This window comes from Bubalus kerabau, chromosome 2 (genome assembly GCF_029407905.1).
Source record: "Bubalus kerabau isolate K-KA32 ecotype Philippines breed swamp buffalo chromosome 2, PCC_UOA_SB_1v2, whole genome shotgun sequence".
In the NCBI taxonomy this organism is placed as follows: Eukaryota; Metazoa; Chordata; class Mammalia; order Artiodactyla; family Bovidae; genus Bubalus; species Bubalus kerabau.
In genome coordinates this window covers 158,080,594-158,104,821 of record NC_073625.1, presented here as the reverse complement: position 1 = coordinate 158,104,821, position 24,228 = coordinate 158,080,594, and the positions used below count along the sequence as shown (strand labels likewise).

The window sequence follows — 24,228 nt, the reverse complement described above, 5'->3', positions numbered from 1 at the left end:
TTGAAAGATTTATGTACTCTCTAAAGAGTCAAACTACCATACAACACAAAACATGCATAGAACCTTATCACCAGGTACACATAATATGCTGGAAATTGCTAAAATACTCAAAACCTTAATTCTACTGGGAAAGCAATTCTCAGTTGGAAACTACCGTTTACAAACAGAAGGCTGTGCTTTAATAAGTAAAAATTAGTACCTGATTTGGTATAAAGCAATTGTGAGATCTTTTCTCATTAGTAAAGTGCTTAATTAAGAAACCTTTTCCAGTACATAACATGTCAAAGGCACAAAATGTCTTTGTCTCTCTCTTCAAAACATTAGTTTCTAAAACTACAGTATTATTAATTTAAATTTTACTTAATCAGTAAGTTTTACTGTTTTTTTCCCCTATCAATAACAAAAACAAACTACTTGAAGAAAAACATTTAATTTTTATTTTCAAAACTTTGCCACAAACATACATACAACATTAAATTCGATGCCCTTGTGAGCTGTCCATGTGCCATCAAGTACTTATGACAAAAAACATATGTATGCTTTAGGAGGAGAGTTAAAAAGGAATCAAGGTAGCTTCCAAAAAGGGGGAGGAGAAGGGGAATCAATAAATTAGAAGTCATAGCTTTCATTTTATAAAAAATAGTTTGAATAATCTTCTTATAAATCTTTAATGTTTACAAAAGCAGGAAATACATTTAAAAGTCTTTAACACAGATTCATTAGCACAATGTGGTTACAGTCAGAAAATAACAACTAAAATGGTATTTCAGTAGTTTACATTCTCATCTCAGCAAATTCCACATAAAATTTTACCAATTTGCAATTCAAAATAAGATTTAACTGACAAGGCCAGACTAGTTGTGGATAGTACAGGAATATCAAGCTATGTTCCACTTATCATATTTTACCAAAAATTTTAACATAGCTCAATGATAGGTACGATAACAATACTTGACTGCATGGTTATCACCCATGACTACTGCACTGCAGCTTAAAACATGCTTTGGTCAGTAAATTAAAAAGATCTATAAATCAAATAACAAGACCAGAAAAGTTATTTTAGTACCAATTCCCTGAACTTAAGTAAACTTTAAATACATTGACAAGGTAAGGAAAAAGTATATTTAAATATACAGAGAGGTTTCTATATTTTTAACCATTTGGCATTTTATATTAATAATTTCCTGTTTAGAATAATATTTTATACTCCTGTACACTGATTATCATAACTCTCTGAGTTAAAACTAAATTAGAGTTACCTTCCTAGAATGTCCAGTTGTGAATGCATTACTTGTCTCTTTTGCATTTCCATGAAGATGGTCCTTCATCCTGTAATTTTTTAAGTTTTGGACCAAGAAAGAACCACCAACCAAATCCAATCAAAACACAAATAACAGATTCCACATAATAACCATCCAGTGCAGTAACACACGAGCCACCGAGTTTTTTGCAAAGCTGTAAAAATAAAATTATAATAAATACTCCACAATTTCAAAATGAAGTATTCAGCACTTTATACGTTTCTACTTTGTGATTTAAAGGATTAATCAAAACATTTTTGTGCTCAAACATTTCATTCAAGTGACAAAACTAGTTAATGTATCTTTTTTTTAATGTTAGATATATTTTTTATTACTACACCCAAAAAAGAGGGGAACTGTTATAGAATTAAAGAGATGTAACAGGCAAAATAATAAAACACAGTAAAGGGAACTTATATGGACCCTAATTTAAATAAAACAACTATAAAAAGAAAAAAGGTATGCACTCAAGAAGTATTTAAGGATACAGGGTCATGCTCATGTCACAATGTTAAGTAAAATTTTGTTGTTGTTGTTCAGTCACTAAGTCGTGTCCAACTCTTGGACCCACAGATTGTAGCCTGCCAGGCCCCTCTGTCCATGGGATTTCCCAGGCAAGAATATTGGAGTCGGTTGCCATTTCCTTCTCCAAAGTTAATGTATCTTAATCTGTCTAATGCTACTAAGAGTATTAAAAACAATTTTCAGGTCTTGCTGTAAACAATATTCATTTTCAAGATACAGCTTTTCATATTTGGAAGTGTGCAGAAATTTTCAATGAGTTTACTCTAGAAGTGGGTTAATGTTACTTTGAAATAATTTACCAACGAACCACTAACCACTCAGTTTTAGCTCCATTTGTAACATGAAAGCCAATGGAATTTCCCTTCTTCTATCATTATAAACCTTTCATGTACTAATATTAAATTCCTATTGTATAGGACAATGGTACACAAGGTAGAGGAGATGTTCCTTCCTTGCTGAGAAGGAACTCCAAGTGAGCTACTTTTACTGATTTGAGTGTGTTATACCCTCAGTTACGATGGGAAAGAAAAAAACTATTAGAGACTCTGGGCACATATGATTTTAAAAAGATGAAGTACCTCTAGAGGCAAAATGAGGAAATTAGTATCTTAATATTCGCTTACTATTATCTAAAATTGCAACTTACTTACCTCAACAGCTTCAGGTGTTCGGCAATTCTGGTTTGATGCTCCTACACACTCTTTTACTGTGAGGGGATCTACCAGCCAAAGAGCTACCGTAGAAGGCCAGTTTCCTCCCAGGTTGGACACAGTATTTAAAAGGGTCATATATGTTCCGCCAATAAGTGGATCACTAACCTTCGCATTAAAAGCCATTATGGAAACATACATGCTGTACAATGTAACCTACAAGGAAAACATAAAACATCTTCAGGACAACTAAACTTTAGAAAGATATGGTCTAAATTAAGAATATTAAAAGCATAAATCTGAAAATTAATTTTCATGACTCTTTTTAAACTCAAACCAACAAATATTTATTAAGCCCCTGCTACAGACTAGGCTTTAAGTCTGGTCACAGTAATACAAAGATGAATAAGATACAGTCCCTCTGTGCCCTTGAAGAATTTATTCTAAGCCGGGAAAATGGGAATAAATAAATACAATTAAATGCAGTAAATACTGTAAAAAGAGGAAGTGCATACATCATGCTATCAGGGCCTAAATAAATAGGAGATTAATTCTATCACATGTATTCAAGGAAGGCTCAATTGAGAATGACAAGTGAGGTGGCACTGAAGGATGCATATAGTAATAAGCAAAACTTCATATTGATACCATACCTAAAGATATCATATGTGTGGATATATGTATTATACATGTAAGCACTCAAATATTCAAAGGTAATATGAATATATAATTATATGTATATCACTTTCTTATATATAATTAAAAATTTACATGACAAACTGAAGAGGAGAATCTCCTTGAGAGGCAAACAGTGCTTAAGCAGCAAGAATTAACCCTCCATTTAGGAACATGAAAACACAGGTTCGACCCTTGGTCAGGGAACTAAGATCCCATATGCCACGGAGCAGCTAAGTCCGTGTGCCACGACTACTGAGCTTGCACACTCTGCAGCCCATGCCACAACTAGAGAAGATCTCAAGTGCCACAACTAAGATCCAAGACAGCCAAATAAATATGTGTGTGTGTGTGTGTGTGTGTGTGTGTGTGTATTTAAATCCACAAGGTTTAAAGTTCACTAATTTCTTCAGTATCCAATTCATGCATAAATCTTAAAATTTATTATCATTATTTTAAGGCAACTGTAGAAAAACATCTTTATTTTACACAGGACAGTTTACTTCCTGGGAAAAACCACTGCAAGCTTACCTGATGTAACGCATAACTCAGCAGCACTACAATATAGTAATATATAGGGAATCCCCCTTGATGTTCTACTTTAGGAGTCCACCAGACCAGTAGAGCATATTCTAATCCAAACAATAATCTACAGAATAAGAAAGAAAGGTGGAGTTGACTTCTATTTTAGGTTAAAAAAGAATAACAGAAACAGAAATCTGTGTGCCTACCATATGAAAGAAGCCTGAATCTAAAACCTGTTAGGAAGTTTAAAAGAGATGAAAGTGCATATAATAATGATACAGAAGTTAAGATGTTTTTCAAGCCTTTTACCATATACACTCTATACATAGACATTAGTGATACTGATTACTGTTCCTCATTTAACCTCTCTTATTTAGTAAGGTTTCATTTCATTTTTACCTGTAGGGCATGGCTTTGTAAAATATGTTTAGTGGCTGGGGACCTGCAGTGTATCTGCTGATAATCAGAGGCAATATTATTTGCAAAGGAACCATTGGAACTGCCAGTAAGGCTAAATGTTCTTTGGGTACTCCCTCTTCTACCAATTTCAGTCCTGTTACTGCATCTGCTGCTGAAAAACCAATCTGCAATATAAAAACAAAAAAATATTTTAATTTATGATTTATGAAATATTTTCCTTCAAGTATACGTAATTTAGAAACCTCAGCCTTATCACTCATGCCAGTTAGAAGTAAGTATCATATCTGGTACAACAATCAAATTATGGAGGCATACTTAGCTCTATGGTCTACTTACAAATATGGAGTGAAAACAAGTGAAAATTCAGCAGTCTTTGAACTGTAATTTTAATTACAATTAAATTTCCATTTCAAAAATTTCTGTCTCACAATAAACAGTGTTCAAGTCCAAACTTACTGCTCTGTATATTTTAAGTTTAAAAGAAAAGCTCTGGACTCCAGATAAATCTGGCTAAAATGAAGTATCATTGCCACATACCATATACATTTTTGATGATTTCTGACTGACAACAAAAAGTCATCTAGCTTTTCAAAAGTAATTCTGAGAAAACATATCTAAGAGGTTGATTTAAATGATGGGTAAAAAAAAGGTATGCTTAGATTAATTCTTAAGAACAACCACAAAAAAAAGAGTAAGAATGCTAAAATATTGTAGTGCGTAAAAGTTTGAGGTGAAACAAGATATTTAGATGGTCTCAAAGTACCTCCCTATAAACGAATTTTTAATTACAAAAGGAAAAATAGTAATTTTGCAATGTATTAAACAAGGTAATCAAGGTTAACACAATAATTAATGGTTAAAGGGACATGATATGGCTCCTGATACACTTCCCTGAAGATTCATAGTATTATTTCTGTGATATTTCTGACATATATTCACAGAATGGACCTAAACATGAAGAAACATTAGACAAACATAAACAGAAGGCCATTCTACAGAATAACCGGCCTGTCTTCTTTAAAAGTGTCTAGATCACTACACACCACTATATAGATAGATAACCAACAATGACCTACTATATAGCACAGGAAACTCTACTCAAAATTCTGACAATCTATATGAAAAAAGAATCTAAAACAGAATGAATATATGTATATGTATAACTGAATTACTTTGCTGTACACCTGAAACTAATACAACATTGTAAATCAATTATGATCCAATAAAATAAAATATTATTTTTTAAAAGGTCCAGGATGGACTTCTCTGGTGGTCCAGTGATAAAGAATCCCCCTGCCAATGCAGCGGACACCAGTTCAACCCCTGGTCTGGAAAGATTCCACATGCAACAGAGCAACTAAGTCCCACAACTACTAAGCCTGTGCTCTGCAATACTGAAGCCCAGCACCCTAGAGCCCAGGAGCTTCAATAAGAGAAGCCACCACAATGAGAAGCCTGTGTACTCCAACTAGAACATAGCCCTCACTTGGTGCAAACAGGGAAAGCCCATGCAGCATAAAAGACCCAGCACAGCCAAATATAAACAAATAAATAATCTTAAAAAAACAAAAAAAAAGTGTGCCCAGCAGGTCATAAAGAACAAAGAAAGGCTCATACCAACTAAATGCAGTATGTGATCTTAAATTGGATTGCTGGCCAGGAAAAAATTAAATTATAAAGGCTGCTCTGGGGGATAACTGGGGAAATCTGGATACGGACTATGACTAGAAAATGGTATTGTGTTGGACTTCCTTGGTGGTAGTGGATAAGAATCCACCTGCCCATGCAGGGGACACGGGTTCAATCCCTGGTCTGGGAAAATCGCACATGTTGTGGAGCAACTAGAGCCCAAGCACTGCAACTACTGAGCCTGTGCTTTAGAGCTCGTGAGCCACGAGTACTGAGCTGGTGTGCTGCAACTACTGAAGCCCATGCCCCACAACAGGAGAACCAACTGCAGCGAGGAGCCAGCGCACTGCGTGAGGAGCCAGCGCACTGCGTGAGGAGCAGCCCCCACTCACTGCAACTAGAGAAAGCCTGCATGCAGCAATGAAGACTCAGCAGAAAATAATTTACTAAAAGGAAAATGGTATTGTATCAATTTAAACTTCCTGATTTTTTATCAAGTTGTGGCTTTGCAAGACGAAGTCCTTATTCTTAGGAGATACACTACATACTTCAAGTATTTATGGATAAAAAGGGCATGATATGTACAAATTACTATCTAATACTTTGTAAGAAATATGTAAAATAACATAATTTACAGAATAAAAAAGTAGAGCTAAATATTAACAATTAATTATAGAATTTGGATAAACATATGGGTATTCCTCCAATTATACAAGTAAATTTTCAGTAAGTAAAAATGTACAAATAAAAAATATTTTAACACTAAATATTACTTCAAATACTTTAACTTCTCAGAATGAAGCCAAAGAGCAAATTTCACGCAAAAAAATTAAAAGTCAAAGATATTTCATACTTTCTCTTCACAACTTAAAAGTGGTGTAGGAGATATCTGCAATACATATATCCAACAAAAGCCCTCATATCCAGGATATATAAAAAATAAAAATTCTACAAATTTAAAGAAAGGGGGAACTCTGGATATTCAAATGGCCAATAACCATATGAGAAGATGCTCAATTTCTTTAGTCATCAGGGAAATGAAAAATTATAATCCTAATAAGATGCTATGACATACCCACCAGAAAGGCTAAAATTGAAAAGACAATACTATGGTTTCAAGGCTGTGTAATGACTAAAACTCTCTAACAGTGCTTGTGGTAGGGAAAACTGGAACAATCACAAAACTGTTTATAGTATATACTATGCATTTCTTATATAAATGCATATATACTATGTATTTCTTATGGCCCAGCAATTCTACTCCTAGGTATTTACCCAGCAGAAATGTTTATCTACATTCACCAAAAGTAACGTACACAAAAGTTCACAGAAGCACTATTTATAATGGTCCAAAAGTAGAAATAACCTAAATATCTCCTGATAGAATGGGATAAATAAATTGTGGTATATTCCTACAAAGGAATATTATAAGCAACAAGATGAACAAACTATTGCTATAAATAACAATATGGATAAATTACACAAATATGATGTTTGAGTAAAAGAGTACAAGAGCCAGACGTAAGAAAACATACTGGATACTCCACTTATATAAAACTGGAAAGTAGGGAAAACTAATCTATGATGTTAAAAGTTAGAAGAGATGTTACTTTTAATGAGGTTTACTTTAAAGGGGGAACATGGAATTCTAGACTCTGTATTTGAAGCAATTCCTTATATATTGCTGCTGCTAAGCTGCTGCTGCTGCTGCTAAGTCACCTCAGTCGTGTCCGACTCTGTTTGACCCCCATAGACCGCAGCCCACCAGGCTTCCCCGTCCCTGGGATTCTCCAGGCAAGAACACTGGAGTGGGTTGCCATTTCCTTCTCCAATGCATCAAAGTGAAAAGTGAAAGTGAAGACACTCAATTGTGTCTGACTGTAGCGACCCCATGGACTGCAGCCTACCAGGCTCCTCTGTCCATGGGATTTTCCAGGCAAGAGTACTGGAGTGGGGTGCCATTGCCTTCTCCTGGTGACAGTATAAATTATAAAATCTTTTAGAAAGCAATTTAACAATCATACTCACTGAATCTACTGGAAGGAAAGAACCTAAGAATCTACTGGAAGGAAATATTCAGAACATCAAAGAATTACACCCAAATATATTCACTAGTACAGTTTTGTAATTAAAACACATGGCAAATTAAATATACAATAATAGAAAAAATGAGTAAATTATAGCACATTTATATACTGTAACAATTTATAGTTATTAAAAAGTATGTTATCAAATATTAATGATATAGGAATATGGAATAAGACAATAACAAGATAAAAATTACATACAATTTCACTTTTAAAGTATTTGTGTGTATATATTAACTATAGCTAATGTATTAATTATATTTATACATGTAAAGTGTGTGTATACATGTGCATGCACATACATACCTACATAGGGGAAAGCAGAAATATACCAAAAATATTACCAATGGTTATCTCTAAATGATGTAATTAGATAATACATTATAATAGTATTAACTTTCTTGAACCTTTGAAATTAAAAGACACTTACTCCTTGGAAGGAAAGTTATGACCAACCTAGACAGCATATTAAAAAGCAGAGACATTACTTTGTCAACAAAGGTCCATCTAGTCAAGGCTACGGTTTTTCCAGTGGTCATGTATGGATGTGAGAGTTGGACTATAAAGAAAGCTGAGCACTGAAGAACTGATGCTTTTGAACTGTGGTTTTGGAGAAGACTCTTGCGAGTCCCTTGGACTGCAAGGAGATCCAACCAATCCATCCTAAAGGAGATCAGTCCTGGGTGTTCATTGGAAGGACTGATGTTGAAGCTGAAACTCCAATACTTTGGCCACCTGATGCGAAGAGGTGACTCATTTGAAAAGACTCTGATGCTAGGAAAGATTGAGGGCAGGAGAAGAAGGGGATGACAGAGGATGAGTGGGTGGATGGCATCACCGACTCAATGGACATGGGTTAGGGTGGACTCTGGGAGTTGGTGATGAACAGGGAGGCCTGGTGTGCTGCGGTTCATGGGGGTCACAAAGAGTCGGAGACGACTGAGCGACCGAACTGAACTGAACCTTTTAGCATTTTCTAAAGTTGAACCTTAAGTTTAAACCTTCCTAAAATTTCCTAAAAACCCAACCCTCCCTATCACTAGAGAGGGAAAACTCACTATTTCAAAACAATGAGACTATAATTTTTACTTTAGTGTTATCAAAATATAGCTATGAAAGTGTTTATGTAGATAGGTTTAAATATATAGTCCCAAAATCCTGTAACCAATTTTATATTTTAGGAATAATAATTCTAATAGTTCATTATAACAAGTATACTTACCTTTCTTCTAGCATAATCTCTTTAAAATGTTTTAGAACTATAAAAAATTAAGACATCTTAATAGAGAAAACATATAGAATTGTCACTAAAACATCCATTTGTTTGATGGTATATTTCTTTTTAACATTTTGAAATAGTTGAACTGATTTTTAAATAGACTTCTAATATTCATTTCCATATCTTTGTAAATTACTTTCTAAGTAAGTAATTTCAATACCTTTGACATTAAGTATATACTCATTCTAATAGCAGAATGCTGTTAGTTTTTCATGGCATTCATTTCCCTTCCAAGCATTAATATCATTCATTAAAAACACTGACAATGACTAGAAGTACTTCAAATTGGCATAATTTTTTCAAGATCCTAAGACATTTAGCTTAGTTTGAAATTATGTCTGATTTGCTATCATCACATCTGTTTAAATACATTTAGTAAATAAAGTATATTAGTTATTATTGTTAAATTCTAGTATTAGTGGAAAGGGACTTATGAAACAGCAACAGAAGTATTCCATGATATTGGTACTTGTAACAGAATGGGGGATTTGCTTTATAAATCTCTTACCTTTGCAGTTAGAATCAGAAGGCAAAATGTCAGAACTGCGGGCATTTTTACAATTGCAAAAAGCAGCTTGTAAGTATCTGTGATCCCTTGAGTTTCTTCTTTTCCTACTGATACTTCTTTGTTTTCTTTTTTCAGAAAGGCAACTAAAGTTGTTGTTATCAAAAATACAGTTCCCCAGAAGAAAAGGAAATCTGAAATTTAAAATGTTTTATATCTATAATTAACATGTGAAATAATGTACCTTCACTGATACTAAATAATTCTGTACACAACTTTTTCTCAACTAAAATCTGTTAAAAAAAAAAAAAAAATCAATGCATAGGGCTTGTCATTGGCACCAGACCAAGCACAGCAGATACAAGACATTACACAGACCCAGAACAGACAGCGATACTTAACAAGGAAAAAGGAAAGGGTTTAGTGGGTTGAATGAAATAAAAGTCTATTATGTCATTTAAGGGCAGGAGATGATTTCCATATCCCATAAGATCTATCAGTCATAAGAAATTCTTAAGCACCTAAATCATTTCAGTTCTTTATTAAATTTTGACAACTTAGACAACAAAGATGATCATTTACATTAAATTTTCTGCCTTTTGTTTTTAAACTTTGTTTTTAATCTGTTTAAGAATATTCTCTTTCAATTCCGTGATACATAAACATAACACACTCTTTTGCTTGTTTCAGTGGAAAAGAGCTGGGCCACTGGCCAATATTTCAAACAAGCAGAGAGAGTGAATAATGTTCTGGAAGATTCTGCATAATAGCTAAAAATAATAGTAATAATAGAGGCACTATTTCTTGAGTGCATACCATGTGCTATAAATGTGCTAAGCAGTTTACACATATCATTCCCTTTACTACAACACCACAATAGATGAAGTTATCACCAGTCCCAATTTTCAGATGATGAAACAGGCTGAGAGAAGGCTGAAACATTGCCTGAAGTTACATTTGAAGTCAGCGCCTCATACAACCCATTTTAAAAACTGCATCTCCTTAACTACCCTGAGAATGCATCGTATTTTATCTCTATGAAAATGCATAACTCTTTTTCGGTTCCTTCATGTAAAGTAAGAAGACCTGCCTAGAAAATTCCAGGTGTTTTCTAGCTCTAACATTCTGGAACTGTATTACATGTGTTTGCTTTTTAGTTTATTGCTAATGCAACACAATCAACTAACTGTTCATGAAGTCTAGCCATCTTTTTCCAAAAAAGGAAGACCTTCCTTAAGTCAAGGTTTTCCTCTATTCAGTCTTGCTCTGCTGTGCTAGGTAAAGGTAGCTACTACGGTTTAAAACTCACTTATGATGAAGGCAAACAGCATCACAGATCAACTTAACTCACAGTATAGACCAAATTCACCTTAGTATTTAAATAATCCGTTCTTATCTGTTCATTTGATTTTGTAAAAAATGATATATATTCTTATTTATTTCTTTGACTGCACCAGGTCTTAGTTGCTGCATGTGGATCTAGTTCCCTGATCAGGGATCAAAGCTGGGCCCCCTGCATTGGGAATATGGAGTCTTGGCCACTGGACCATCAGGCAAGCTCCCTATTTCATTTGATTTTTGTAGTCATGGAACATGTGAGACAAGCAAAGCAGGCATTATTACTATGAGAAACAAGGAAAAGCTCAGAATATTTAAATCTTTGCCATAGGTCCAATTAAGAGGCAGAACCTAATAAATCTTCTGATTTGGGTTCCATTATTTCATACTGCTTATATAAAGTTGTGTTTTTTTTTTAATACTGTTGAATTAAGAATCTACTAGGACTTCCTGGTGGTCCAGTGGTTAAGAATCTGCCTACCAATGCTGGGAACATGGGTTTGACCCCTGGTCTGGGAAGCTTCCACATGCAGTGGGGCAACTAAGCCTGTGCATCACAGCTACCGCGGCGCACGTGCCCTAGAGTCTGTGCTCTGCAACGAGAAGCCACAGCAATGAGAAGCCCATGTACCACAACTAGAGAGCAGCCTGCTCACTGCAACTAGACAGCGCAGCAACGAAGTCCCAGCACAGCCAAAACTAAACCAATAAACTTACAAAATAAAAAGAATCTACTAGAATTGGCTAATTATTTAGTCTCCAGAAGCGTAACCAAAAATGAGGCTCTGCTATTCAAATTATGCAAATAAAAAAGCTAAATCTTCTCAAACATACATGGAAATTTGTATTCTGAGGTGAATTCTTCTCTCCATAACAGGAATTTACCCAGACGGACCCCAACTTATGAAGGTCTCACTTGAGATTTTTCAATTTTATGATAGTGTGAAAGCAATATGCCTTCAGTAGAAACTGCACTTCAAACTTTGATCTTTTCCCAGGCTAGCAATATTCATTATGATCCTCTGCTGTGAAGTTGGGCAGCACCCGAAAGTTACAGCTCCCAGTCAGCCACACAATCGCAACGGTAAATGCACAACCATTCTGCACCTAGACAAGCACTGTGCTTTTCACTTTCAGTACAGTTTCAGTAATTACATGATATTCAACACCCTACTATAAGACAGGCTTTGTGTTAGATGATTTTGCCTCACTGTGGGCTAATGTAAGTGTTCTGAGCACATTTAAGGTAGGCAAGACTAAGTTAAGACTTAAAAATTTTCAACTTATACTGGGCTTACTAGACATAATAACCCCATCAAAAGTTGAGAAGAATCCACCATTAATTCTAGATATCAGAAGAAAAACAGGAAACAGGAAAAACTGAGATTCCTAAATGCAAAGGTATTCACTTTAAAATGCACTAATAAATACATATCTTATGATTAAAGCTCATTAAAATAACATCACAACATAACTTCTAGTTTGTATTAACATAGTTTCGAAATCTAGTTCAAAACCAATGACAATTTAAAGATTATTCTTACAATTAAGTGAGGCTAATGTTCATTATTTTTGCATTCTTAATTTCCTCTGTGAAACTGACAAATAATGACATTTATGGAATATCATCTGTAATATTTATTCTCATTAAAGTTCTTGTTCATTATTTGATTTAAATTAGCAATTCAAGAAATCCTGAAAAAAGCTTTCACTGTCACCAGAAATTTCAATTAATGGTCTTTATAAAAATGTTAAGTGAAAATTTAAAGTTTTAAGTTATATACTACTTTCAGCAAAAATTTTTTTAGTATAGTATTTTTTGTTTAGTATATTCTCCCAGTTTAAATGAACAAAATCTTTATCTAAATTTAAACTCCTTGATCCCAGTGCAAAGAGAGAAAAGAAATTAATAAGAACAAGTTAAACAGGTTCAGTATTGTTTGCAGATAAGCTTATGCAACAATTCACCAGTATTCATAAAGGATATAACAGTCAACTCCTGAGTGTCTATTATGCCAAGGCAAAACACAGGACAGTGCAGTAAGTCTCAAAATCACTCTCTAAGACAAGCATTATTATTCCTACTTTATACTCAATGAAAGAGAATCACAAACCAGAAAGTACCAGAGGGGGGATTCAAATTCAGATCTGATTCTGAAACAAGAATGTGTCCCATTATACTACTCAGATGCTCAGACACACCTACTGCAAGTAAGCTCTCTTCCAATCAAACAGATAGACCCAAGGAAAAAGGTACTTATTTTAGCTCCAATTATGAAGTCTGGAACATAGATACTTGAGCAAACCTTCAAGGCTTTGGACCAGGCTTCCAGATCCTCTGTGGTGTAGGTTCATTCTCTTCCACCATCAGAAAAGGTAGAAAAATTAAGCACAGACTGATAAGAACCATCCTTGGATCAGAACAGCTTCTTTCTAACTCTCACAGTATGGGAATTAACCTCAGTCCTTCAGAAGTCAGTGGCAGGAAAACAAACTTTCCGTTTCTGTTTTACATTACTATCAGGCCTTCCTTTTATCTTGCTTTCAGCACAGCTTTCTCTGCTTCACAAGTCAGAGTATGAAGGGACTTTAGACAGCTATCATCAGTCCACTGCTCTCACTTTCACCATGGAAGAAACAAATAGAAATACTATGTATCTGGCCCTGGGTCACTAGCTAAGTCTCAACAAAAAACAGAACTTTCTTCTATGTCATAAACCACTCCCTTAAGCATTTTCTCAAAACATCTATGCCAAAGAGCACTCCCAGAAAATGCTGTTTTGATTATACAATATAGTATATCTTATTTGAGGATTAGAATTTTTGAAAGACAGCATGCAGTGGAAAAATTGACTAAACACAAAGCTAATTTTGAAATCTTCATAATCCTTTAGTTTTCCTAACCCCTTAGAGAGGTGCCATGTTTTGAGATCACATACTTTTTCATTAACTCCAGCAATGTTAGGTTCTCCTCTGGGGTAGAAGAAATGGTTTCTTCAATCAAGCACCAGATTAAGCAGCTGTCTGGTTATCAAGAGCCCTATTGTCCCAAAACATTAAACTCAGCCCAGGATGCAAAACTGAAGCTTAGAGACCAATAGATGCAATGCTCCCATCTCATGCTAATTCTGGAGCATGTATCACTGAACAGAAGGAAATGAACCACTCTTTCCATGTTTTAAGGGCTTCCCTTGTGGCTCAGCTGGTAAAGAATCTGCCTGCAATGTGGGAGACCTGAGTGCAATCCCTGAGTTGGGAAGATCCCCTGGAGAAGGGAAAGGCTACCCACTCCAGTATTCTGGCCTGGAGAATTCCATGGACTGTATAGTCCATGGGGTCACAAAGAGTTGGACACAACTAAGCAACTTTCACTTTTACTTTTCCATGTTTCAAAATATGTTCAGGTCAAGCACAAAATCCATATTAATTAAACATACATATATATCTCTACTCTGATGCTATGATAAGAGGTTCTCAACCTATATCCTGACACCCCAAAAATCACTTTTTGTAAGATGAAAGCTGAATTCTGACTTTTTAAAACAGTTGACAGTAAGTAGTCCAAACTATCATATGAAGATGCAGGGTACATGAGAATAGCTAAAATGAAAAATAATAACAGGAAATGCTGGCAAGGATGCAGAGAAACTGAATCGCTCATATATTGCTGGTAAGGAGAGAAAATGATACAGCCACTCCAGAAAAAATTTGGTCAGTTCCTTTCAAAACTAAAAATGCACTGACAAATAAACCAGCACTTGCACTCCTGGGCACTTATCTGAGAGAAATGAAGACTTATTTGCACATAATCATCATCAAAAAACTAGAAACTACTCAAATCACCTTCAACAAATGAGTGGTAAAACAAAGTGTAGTATGTCAAAAAAAAAAAAAAAAAGGAATATTTCTCAGCAACAAGACAGAACAAATCACTGATCCATGTAACAACTTGGAAAAACCTCAAAGAAATTATTCTAAGTGAAAAGAGCCAATTACCAAAGGACATACACTAAATGATTTCACTTATGTAACATTTCTGAAATAACATAATTATAAAGATGGAAAACAGATTATGGGCTGACAGGGATTAGGGATGGAGAGGAGGAAATGGGCATAGCTGTAAAGAAACAACAGAAAAGTATATTGTGGAGAAGGTACAGCTGAGTATTTTGATAGTGGTGTTGGAGGTTACATAAGCTTAAATGTGATAAAACTGCATACAGCAATACAAACATGTATAACTGTTGAAATCTGAATAAACTCTATGGATTGTACCAATGTCAATTCCTTGGTTTTGATACTGTACTATAGTTATATAAGATTTTAACAGTGGAGGCTAGGGAAAGGGTGTATAGGACTTCCCTAAACATTTCTCTGCAACCTCCTGTGAATCTATAATTATTTAAAAATAAACTTTTTAAAAACTAGTGGGAAATTTAAGCGAGAAAAAGTTCTACCAAAAGTTCTATGATTGTGCTAGGAATAAGAAATGCAGGTCTCAACACAACACTGTAAATCAACTATACAATAAAAATTTTAAAAATAAAGAAATGTAGGTCTCAAACCCAAGACAATATAAAATATCTAAAAGGAAAGAAATTCTTAGATGTGCTGAAATCATGTATTCTATAGCTTTAACTGATGACAACTGAAATTCAGCTATCATGTTCAAAAGTAAACGGAAAAAAATGAAATTTAAAGTTTTTCTTATTTAACACCAAACCAAGAAATAGAAATCCTAGAAGGTAACAAACATCTTGCTTTCTGAATATGCACCCTATCCTTAATAAATATTTCAGCATGTACACTGACATATAAAATACATATTTGTGATCTCCCATACCAAGATATAAGTATGGGAGATCCAAGGCAACCCACTCCAGTATTCTTGCCTGGAGAATCCCATGGACAGAGAAGCCTGGTGGGCTAAGTCCACAGAGTCACAGAGGTGGACACACTAAAGCAACACGGCATGCGTGCACATGCATATATACATATATACACACACACATTGTAAGATATAAACTCCACAGTAAAAAATATAAAATAATGAAAAGAACATGAAAAATGCAAGATTTATCCCAAATTGTATTTAAAAGAACAGATGAAATCAGGGGTTTTGTATTTTTCATTTTTCATTTTCTAGGAGAGTATCTTGTATTAAGTCTATTTTGCTTTCTCCACTAAAGAGTTTTTAGGAACACTATAAATGAAAGTAGAAGACTGTAATTAGTGAGGTTCTATAATTCTTTTATTGATGCATTTACATACTAAAGGCTAATTCAACTGGCCTCCAAGTATATTTCAATGAAATTGGAAGTGAAATTCAACATATGCCAAATAAGACATATACCAAATAAAATCAAATGCATTTTTAGTTTACAGTGTATTTTGTAAATTGGCTTTTATGCACCCCATCCACAAAATTCCACAGTTCTTTACTGGACAAAGAAAGCTTATAGTACCATTTCTCCTTTGCTTTATTTTAAAATTTTGGGGTATGGTCTCCAGCTTTTAATATTTAATATCTCCTGAATCTTGTAACAGCCCCAGTTGTTGTTGTTTAGTTACCAAGTCATGTTGGACTCTTTTGCAGTGCCATGGACTGTAGCCCACCGGGCTCCTCTGTCCTTGGGGATTCTCTGGGCAAGAATACTGGAGTGGGTTGCCATTTCCTTTTCCAAGAGATCTTCCTGACCCAGGGATTCAATCTGTGTCTCTCGCGTCTCCTGCACTGGCAAGGTTCTTGACCACTAGCGCCTCCTGAGAAGCCCAGACCTGAGGCTACCTACCTGCCTTTAAAAGGGCATGAGTTTTTCAGGTCATCATTGTCCTCTCCAATAACTACAGTCTTGCACCAGGTCATTTTAGTTGGCAAAACTCCACTATAAATTACTTGTGGGCAGAGAATGACCAGGTTTTAGTCATCAAATTATAACACCTGTCATATGACCAGTACCAAAAAGGGAGTCAATGCTAAGTAAACAAAAAGATGTGGGTCACTTTAAAAACAAAATAACAAAAACCCCTTAATCTGTCACTTCTGGGCATCTGGCATTCTGGGAGCATGCTGATGTTTTTTTTTTAGACATCAGCAGTCAGAGTGCTGATTTCTCTGGTAGAAAAGCCCAATCAGCATATCTTATATTTAGGTTTTGAAGCTTTCCTTGAAGTTTTTCCTAATTTTCTGACAACTGAAGGAAAAACTCCAAATAAACACCAAACACTTATGGCTTAGCAAATCTAAGCCATAAGTAAATCTCTAACTAGCCAATTAAGTTTCCTTATCAGTTTCCTCATCTATAAGAATGAAAGGACTGAAATACATCTTTTCAAGTCATAAAACTTTATGTTGTAATCTCTGTGTTCTTCTGGGTTACTCTCATATTTCTTGAAACTTAAAAGGTTGTCTCTTTTTGCCACTAAAGATCCTTGAAAACCAACGGGGCAGGACCAAAAGAAGGTTACCTCTGGGTTAAGGACTGTCCTGTATTCCTGAAGGAACCAAAAGGCAATCTCAGCATAATTAAGTTTTTCTTTCTAAGGGATTCTATTAAATATTTTCATCCTATCCTTCCATTCTAAATTGACTATTTAGATTACTATTTTCTTGATGTAAAAACTGTTCTTTCTGATTGTATTCTATCTCTATGTATGTGTAGCTCAAAACAAAGTTCTAATCACAGAATATATCTCAGAATTAAAAAAAAATAATTATGCCTCTTTTAAAGTTTCTCGTTTTCTAAACAGTCACCTCAGTGTTTGCCTCTTCTATTACCTGAGCGACTGTATTTCCTCCATGATTCTCTCTGTGCTAAATTTCTCAAAGCCACTGGTTCTTCTTAGTTATACTAAGTTCCCCCACCCCCTCAAAAAAAGAAAATTATAAATGTGGTATGTACAGTTGTACAAAGAAGAATGAAAAAAGCAGGAATTCTTCAACTCTTATTAAAATGCTTGAACCCAAAACAGCAATATACTACAGATATAAAAGCTCAATTAAAAAGTAAGTTATTTTTACAGTTTCCTAGAGAACACAGTTCAAATTCAAAAAAAAAAACAAAAAAAAAAAACACAGCTATTCAAAATAATAAACCAGTGTAAATAAAAATCTAGTGGTATGTTTCTGATCTTCCCAAAGGGGCACAGCTGTGGCTGAGGGAGGATATAGCCATAATGGCCCTTGAACGGATAACCACATTCTCTGGAAGGATACTGTATGAGTCACTTAGTTAACACACAAGAAAGCTCTAACTTACTCAGTAATTTAGCTTCCATGGCCTCTTCAATCTTGATTTCTCTACTGAGGCTTTCTCATAGTAAGGAACACATCATCCTATTAGCCCTTTTTGGTGATATGAACAGTCCAATAAAAAACAAAAAGCAAAACATGTAAAAAGCAACAAGGTGCTGATATGATGCATTCACAAAGGATTTCTGAGCAGAAAATTATCCAGAGAGCAGGAGTGCCACCCCAGAACACTAAGAGACAAATCTGGCTAGGTGCATAGCAGTATCACTCAACTATCTTCAGCCTTAAACCAACTAAGGAAAAGTATAACTATTAATATTATCAGTAATAGTGGCTCACTAGCAGTTTAAAGAAGTAGAAAGGGGGGTCCCTGACAGGGTGTAGGGATGTGGAGGGGGTGTATACGATTTCAGAAATACAGTTGTGAATCCTTTCCTCCCTTCCCTGAATGTTGTAACCCTTAAAATGCCCTTGCCACTCACCTTGTTGTTGTTTACTAAGTCGTGTCCAACTCTTTCGTGCCCCATGGACTGTAGCCTGCCAGGCTCCTCTGTCCATTCCCAGGCAAGAATACTGGAGTGGGTTGCCATTTCCTTCTCAAGGGGATCATCCTGACCCAGAGATTGAACCCTCATCTCCTACATTGGTAGGCAGATTCTTTACCACTGAGCTTTTTAAACTTTACCACTGTCTTTTTAAACTTCAAAAGACAATCATAAATTCATCCTAAATTCATCATCACTACCAGAATTAAGAACTCTATTACCAATAGTAATAGAGAACTCTTATTACTAATAGTCCCAGTGTTATTTTTGATAATGGCAATTTTACACTGTTTCTTAGTTTTTAGTAAAGTTAAAAAACAAAAAGAAAACCAAAACACAAAAAAACAGAAAACATTACAGGGCCATGTGTTATGCTCCTGTAGAAAGAAGGGGAAATCTATAGGATTAACAATTTCCTACAGGACAAACTTTAAACTCTTACTGGTAGCAATTAAACAATTCAGTCAACAACCTTCAATTTGGTCACAACCTTTCTTTCAGCACCATTTCCCAAAAGCAGATGCCACAAACCAGTGCTTCAGGAATTTGGAACACTGTATGTACTGTCTTGTATCTTTTGGTACTTTGCTGCTTCACTGCATTTTCAGCTGGTGTTTGGTGGCTTCTAGGAACTTTACTTACCCACATCATGAAATCTTATTCAACAAGGGCAAATGTAAAGCCTGACTCTCACAAGTTCTTTTTGAGGGCTGGAATTGGCTTCAATCACAGAAGGCCATTTGCACTGTCACTTAGCCCACTCACTAATGTTTGAATGGATTAACCCTGTTCCATTCATCAGAAGACTAGATGAGATAGAAACAGGGTCTTGGTATAAGAGTAAGGGTAGGAATGGACTAGAAAGCATGGAGCTAGAAATCTCAATCTAACAAAAGACAAAAGGAAAATTATAGAGTCAGGCTGGGTTCATTCGTTCACACCAGCCAGACTTTTAAAAAATGTGCACCTATTATGCAAGCGCCAAGGTATCCCTAGACTCAAGAGTTTTGTTTGCTCTTACACAACAATGTTTATTGGATGAGTTGCCTTTCCCTACTCACTTCAGAATACAGATCAATTATGACTGCTTTAATGTAATCATTCTGGCTGAAGCTCATGTTAGCAGAACAGATAACTTACCGATCATCTCCCATAATATGATTTCCAGTTCATTAAATAACGATTCTAACACACACAGTCACACACACTGTCGAAAGGATTTATAAACGTACAATAAACCCAACAGCATAATAAATACACTACCTGAAAGAGTGACGATTCCCCTGGGTTGAGGCTCAAACCGCAAGTATTTGTTACAAAAGTCGGAAGATTCAAGGGCCAAAAACAAAACATTGCCCAAAAAGTAGCCGGCTGTTTGGCCCACTGAATTACAAGTAGAAGCATAACCCACGTTTTCCCGGGATAACATAGTTAACGCCCAACCATCCACAGCGATGTCCTGGGTGGCTGCCAGGAATTCAAACAAAAAGAAAGTCACAGTGAGAGCAACCACGTCGGGGGTTCGGCCATCTGTATTTCCGAGCAAATGGTCCACTTGAGTAGACAGATATATCATGAAGAATCCCAATATATACTGTGTTGGGACAAGCCAAGATTTACGACGACCAAAGTTCTTAAAGTAAACTGCATCAACCAACGGGGCCCAGAGCAATTTGAGACTGAAAGGCCAAAAGACAAAACTGAAGAACGCTTGATCTGTATAGCTAACATTTTTGCTCTGCAAAATGAGTGGGATGCTTCCCGCCAAGCCCAGTGGAATGCCCTGAAGTACGTAAAGAAAGAGCAACAGCAAAATACTGCTCAATTCCGCCCGGCAGCTCCGTGGGGGTTTTGAGAAATCAACAGTGCTGATATCCCGAAGAAGAGCTTCTTTGTCCCCTTCCCCACCCACCACCTCCGGAAGATTATCATCCCAGGAGCCCGGCGGCAGAGGACCACTCTTCAAATCTAGAGAGTGGTTGAAAGTCCCTGGCCGTCGTTGCCGACTGCTGTCCTTGTGGGAGACGGTGGGTGACATATCAGAGACGATGCAGAGCCCCGTTTGAGGGGGGCCGGGGCTGAGCGTCTTGGATCCGTCTAGTCCCAGGTCCAAGGCTGTCGCTCTGGACCGGGGTCTCTATGGCTCAGGAAGGGGGGCAGGGCGCGGGTTGATAAGGGCACTTCTTACTGTGGCCCGCAGAGCTGAAGCCGGGAGCCAGTCCGCTGGCTGCAGGCCCAGGCAAAACCCAGGTAGGTGCCCCTTGGAGCGGCGTCAAGGAGCCTGAAGAAATCCCCCGGGCAGCCACGCCGGGGTCTAGGCTGGAGGACGGGGCCGTGGTGCTGCTATGGAAACAGGCTCCTAGCTGCAGCGAGGTCAAACGGCCAGTCCAGCCGACCCACGGTCCTCTCTCGCCGTCACCAAAAAAGCCGACAGCACTCTCTCCACCGGCCACCATAGACATCTGATAACTTCCTGTCTGGAGCTTCAGGAAGTGGTCCTAGTCTCAAATAAGTCCTGAACCCGCCTCCAGGGCAAGCCAATCAGGACACGCTCTCGTGGCCGAGTTCGGAAACAATGCTCGGTAGGAACCTGAAGCCCCAGTGGCCGAGACCTCTTGGGAGGATTAACGCGAACGCACCGTGCAGCCGGGGCGGGGCATCGCACGAGCTCCGGCGCTGTGAGCGCATGCGACTGTATGGAAAGCGTGGGTCTCGGCCATTGGGCCCCTGCAGGCACGTGAGGGCGGATTCAGCTAGGCCTATGCCGATAGCCGAAGATTTCTACGGTGCAACCTCTGATTCCCGGCGACTCAGTGAGGGCTTGTCACTAAGCTCAGTTCAGTTTAGACGCTCAGTCGTGTCCGACTCTATGCGATCCCATGGACTGCAGAACGCCAGGCCTCTGTCCTTCACCAACTCCCGGGGCTTGCTCAAACTCCTGTCCATCCAGTCGGTGATGCGATCCAACCATCTCATCCTCTGTCGTCCCCTTCTGTCTTCAACCTTTCCCAGCATCAGGGTCCCTTCCAATGAACCAGTTCTTCTCATCAGGTGACCAAAGTGTTGGAGCTTCAGCTTCAGCATCAGTCCTTCCAATGAATATTCAGGACTGATTTAGTCACTAGGCTGGAGGTGGGCAAAGCCCAAACAATGGCTGGGTATTTTGTGATGCTCCTGCTTTCATGGGCCGGGTAGAAACAGTGAGGAGAAGGATTGAATTTATGGAATTTACTTAGCAGGCAGAGACGATTTGTGCCCTTCAGAGGGTAAAAAAGAGTCCTGGCTAAAAGGCTAAGCGCCTTCCTTACAATACCTCCTTATTCCTGGAATGAATGAAACTGCTCAAGGCGCGCTAGCTTTCTTCGTAGTCTGTTTTTCAAAGTGGGGGAAGAAGTTTAGGGGAACTGGTGTCTGCATAACTAGTTAAATTGGATAGATTGGAATGATTCCTTATCGTCCTATTTTTTAGTTACTGTAAAATATCTAGTAAAAACCAAATATTAAAATTTTGTTTCTTGTTAACAGGTGTGCATTATTGAAATGATCACGGAGAACTTAATCTTGAGCAACCTGTAGCGCCTATTTGCAGGTCTGGAATAGAAACGCAGACTGGAACACCAGTGGTAGCCACAGGGGGCAAGGGGAGGGTGGGATGAATTGGGAGATTAAGTTTTACATAAATACACTATTAAGGAGAAGGAAATGGCAACCCACTCCAGTGTTCTTGCCTGGAGAATTCCAGGGATGGGGGAGCCCGGTGGGCTGCTGTCTCTGGGGTCGCACAGAGTCGGACACAACTGAAGCAACTTAGCAGCAGCAGCAGCAACAGGTATATGAAAGGGTGCTAAGCAGAAGAGGAGGACCATCTATTACTAAAGTCTGTTGATTGGTTTTTTAACTGGCTTGTCTTCTTACTCTTGCCTTTCTCCAGGAGTTTCAACCTCTTCCTTTCTTTATTAATTTTCTCAAATACTCAGGGTTCTTATTTTTCCACTGCTTTATAAGGGACTTACTAAAAGTTGAACTGACATTCCATACTGATTCTTCCCTTTATAATTCATCAGCCCATTCACTCCATTGAAGTGACTGCATGCTTGAGCAAGAGCCAGGTAGACTCCTAGCCTGGTTAGCTCTAGGCCTTCTTAACCCCTCCTGCCAATATATATTTTGCAAAAGAGAGGGTGTTAGATGAAGAGTTGATTTCTGGAAGAGTTGAGTTTTTTTTTTTAACAGCTTTGTTGAAAAAGTATGCAGTTTATTTATTTATTTATTGGCTGTCCTAGACTGCTGCCTGTGGACTTTTTTAGTTGCATTGAGCAGAGGCTACTCTTTGTTGTAGTGTGCCAGTTGTCATTGCCATTGCTTCTCTTGTCACACAGCATGGGCTCTAGGTACACAGTCTCAGTAGTTGTGGGACACTGGCTTAGTTGTTCCACGGCACACAGGGTCTGTCTGGACCAGAGAGCAAACCTGTGTCCCCTGCACTGGCAGGCAGATTCCTGCAGGCAGAGTCCTGGCTAAAAGGCTAAGCGCCTTCCTTACAATACCTCCTTATTCCTGGAATGAATGAAACTGCTCAAGGCGCGCTAGCTTTCTTCGTAGTCTGTTTTTCAAAGTGGGGGAAGAAGTTTAGGGGAACTGGTTTCTGCATAACTAGTTAAATTGGATAGATTGGAATGATTCCGTATCGTTCTATTTTTTAGCTATTTTCCTGCAGAAAGATTCTTAACCACTAGACCACTAGGGAAGTCCCAAAGTATGCAGTTTATTCTTACTAGAATGTGAAAGATATCTCTGAGATTGGCCACACAAGGGAAACACAAGAAGGGAACTAGGAGATGAACAAATACATTTAAGTGATTAAAAAAAAAAATACACTATCAAGTGAAGTGGGAACCTGGTGTATAATACAGGAAACTCTGTTCAGTGCTCCCTGAAGACTAAGGTGGGTGGGATGGGGTGGGGGGAGGGAGGTGCAAGAGGGAGAGTATATATGTACACATATAGCTGATTCATTTCATCCTACAATGGTAACTTAACACAATGTTGTAAAGCAATTATAGTCCAATAAAAAACTAGGTTACATATACCAAAAAAACCCCACAAAACTAAATCCTAAAATTAAAGAGGGATTTCCCTGGTGGTTTAGTGGTTAGGGCTCTGCACTTTCACTTGGGTGACCCAGCCCTGTTCCCTGGGCGGGGAACTAAGATCTGGTAAGCCCCATGGCTTGGCCAAAAAGAAAAACATATAATTCAAGATAAACATACTAAATCTTACACCATTTAAGAGATAAAGCATCTTATTGTTGGCCTCTTCCATATATAAATGTTGACATTTTGACAACTGTTTATCTCAAAATTATTCAAGGAAGAAAAAGTTTGGATTCCTGAAGATGGACCTTAAATTTGAATTAAAAAGTTACACATTTATTAAATGTAACCTATAGTTTACACATGAAACCAAGCTATACAAATAATGCATTTCTGAAGACTAA

General features: G+C 37.3%; 1 protein-coding gene across 2 annotated transcripts; it reads right to left on the bottom strand.

Moving 5' to 3' along the window:
- Positions 1–414: 414 nt before the first annotated feature.
- SLC33A1 (solute carrier family 33 member 1) lies at positions 415–21,062 on the bottom strand. Of its 2 annotated transcripts, XM_055569260.1 has the most exons (6): positions 19,995–21,062; positions 9,600–9,790; positions 4,076–4,260; positions 3,683–3,800; positions 2,477–2,692; positions 415–1,455 (listed from the first exon to the last, which is right to left on the bottom strand). In XM_055569260.1, exons 1-6 carry the CDS (start codon positions 20,767–20,769, stop codon positions 1,288–1,290), a joined length of 1,653 nt encoding a protein of 550 aa, XP_055425235.1. In that variant the 5' UTR covers positions 20,770–21,062; the 3' UTR covers positions 415–1,287. The 2 variants fall into 2 exon arrangements, with proteins under 2 accessions (XP_055425235.1, XP_055425236.1); XM_055569261.1 differs by lacking the exons at positions 3,683–3,800; positions 9,600–9,790.
- Positions 21,063–24,228: the final 3,166 nt, after the last annotated feature.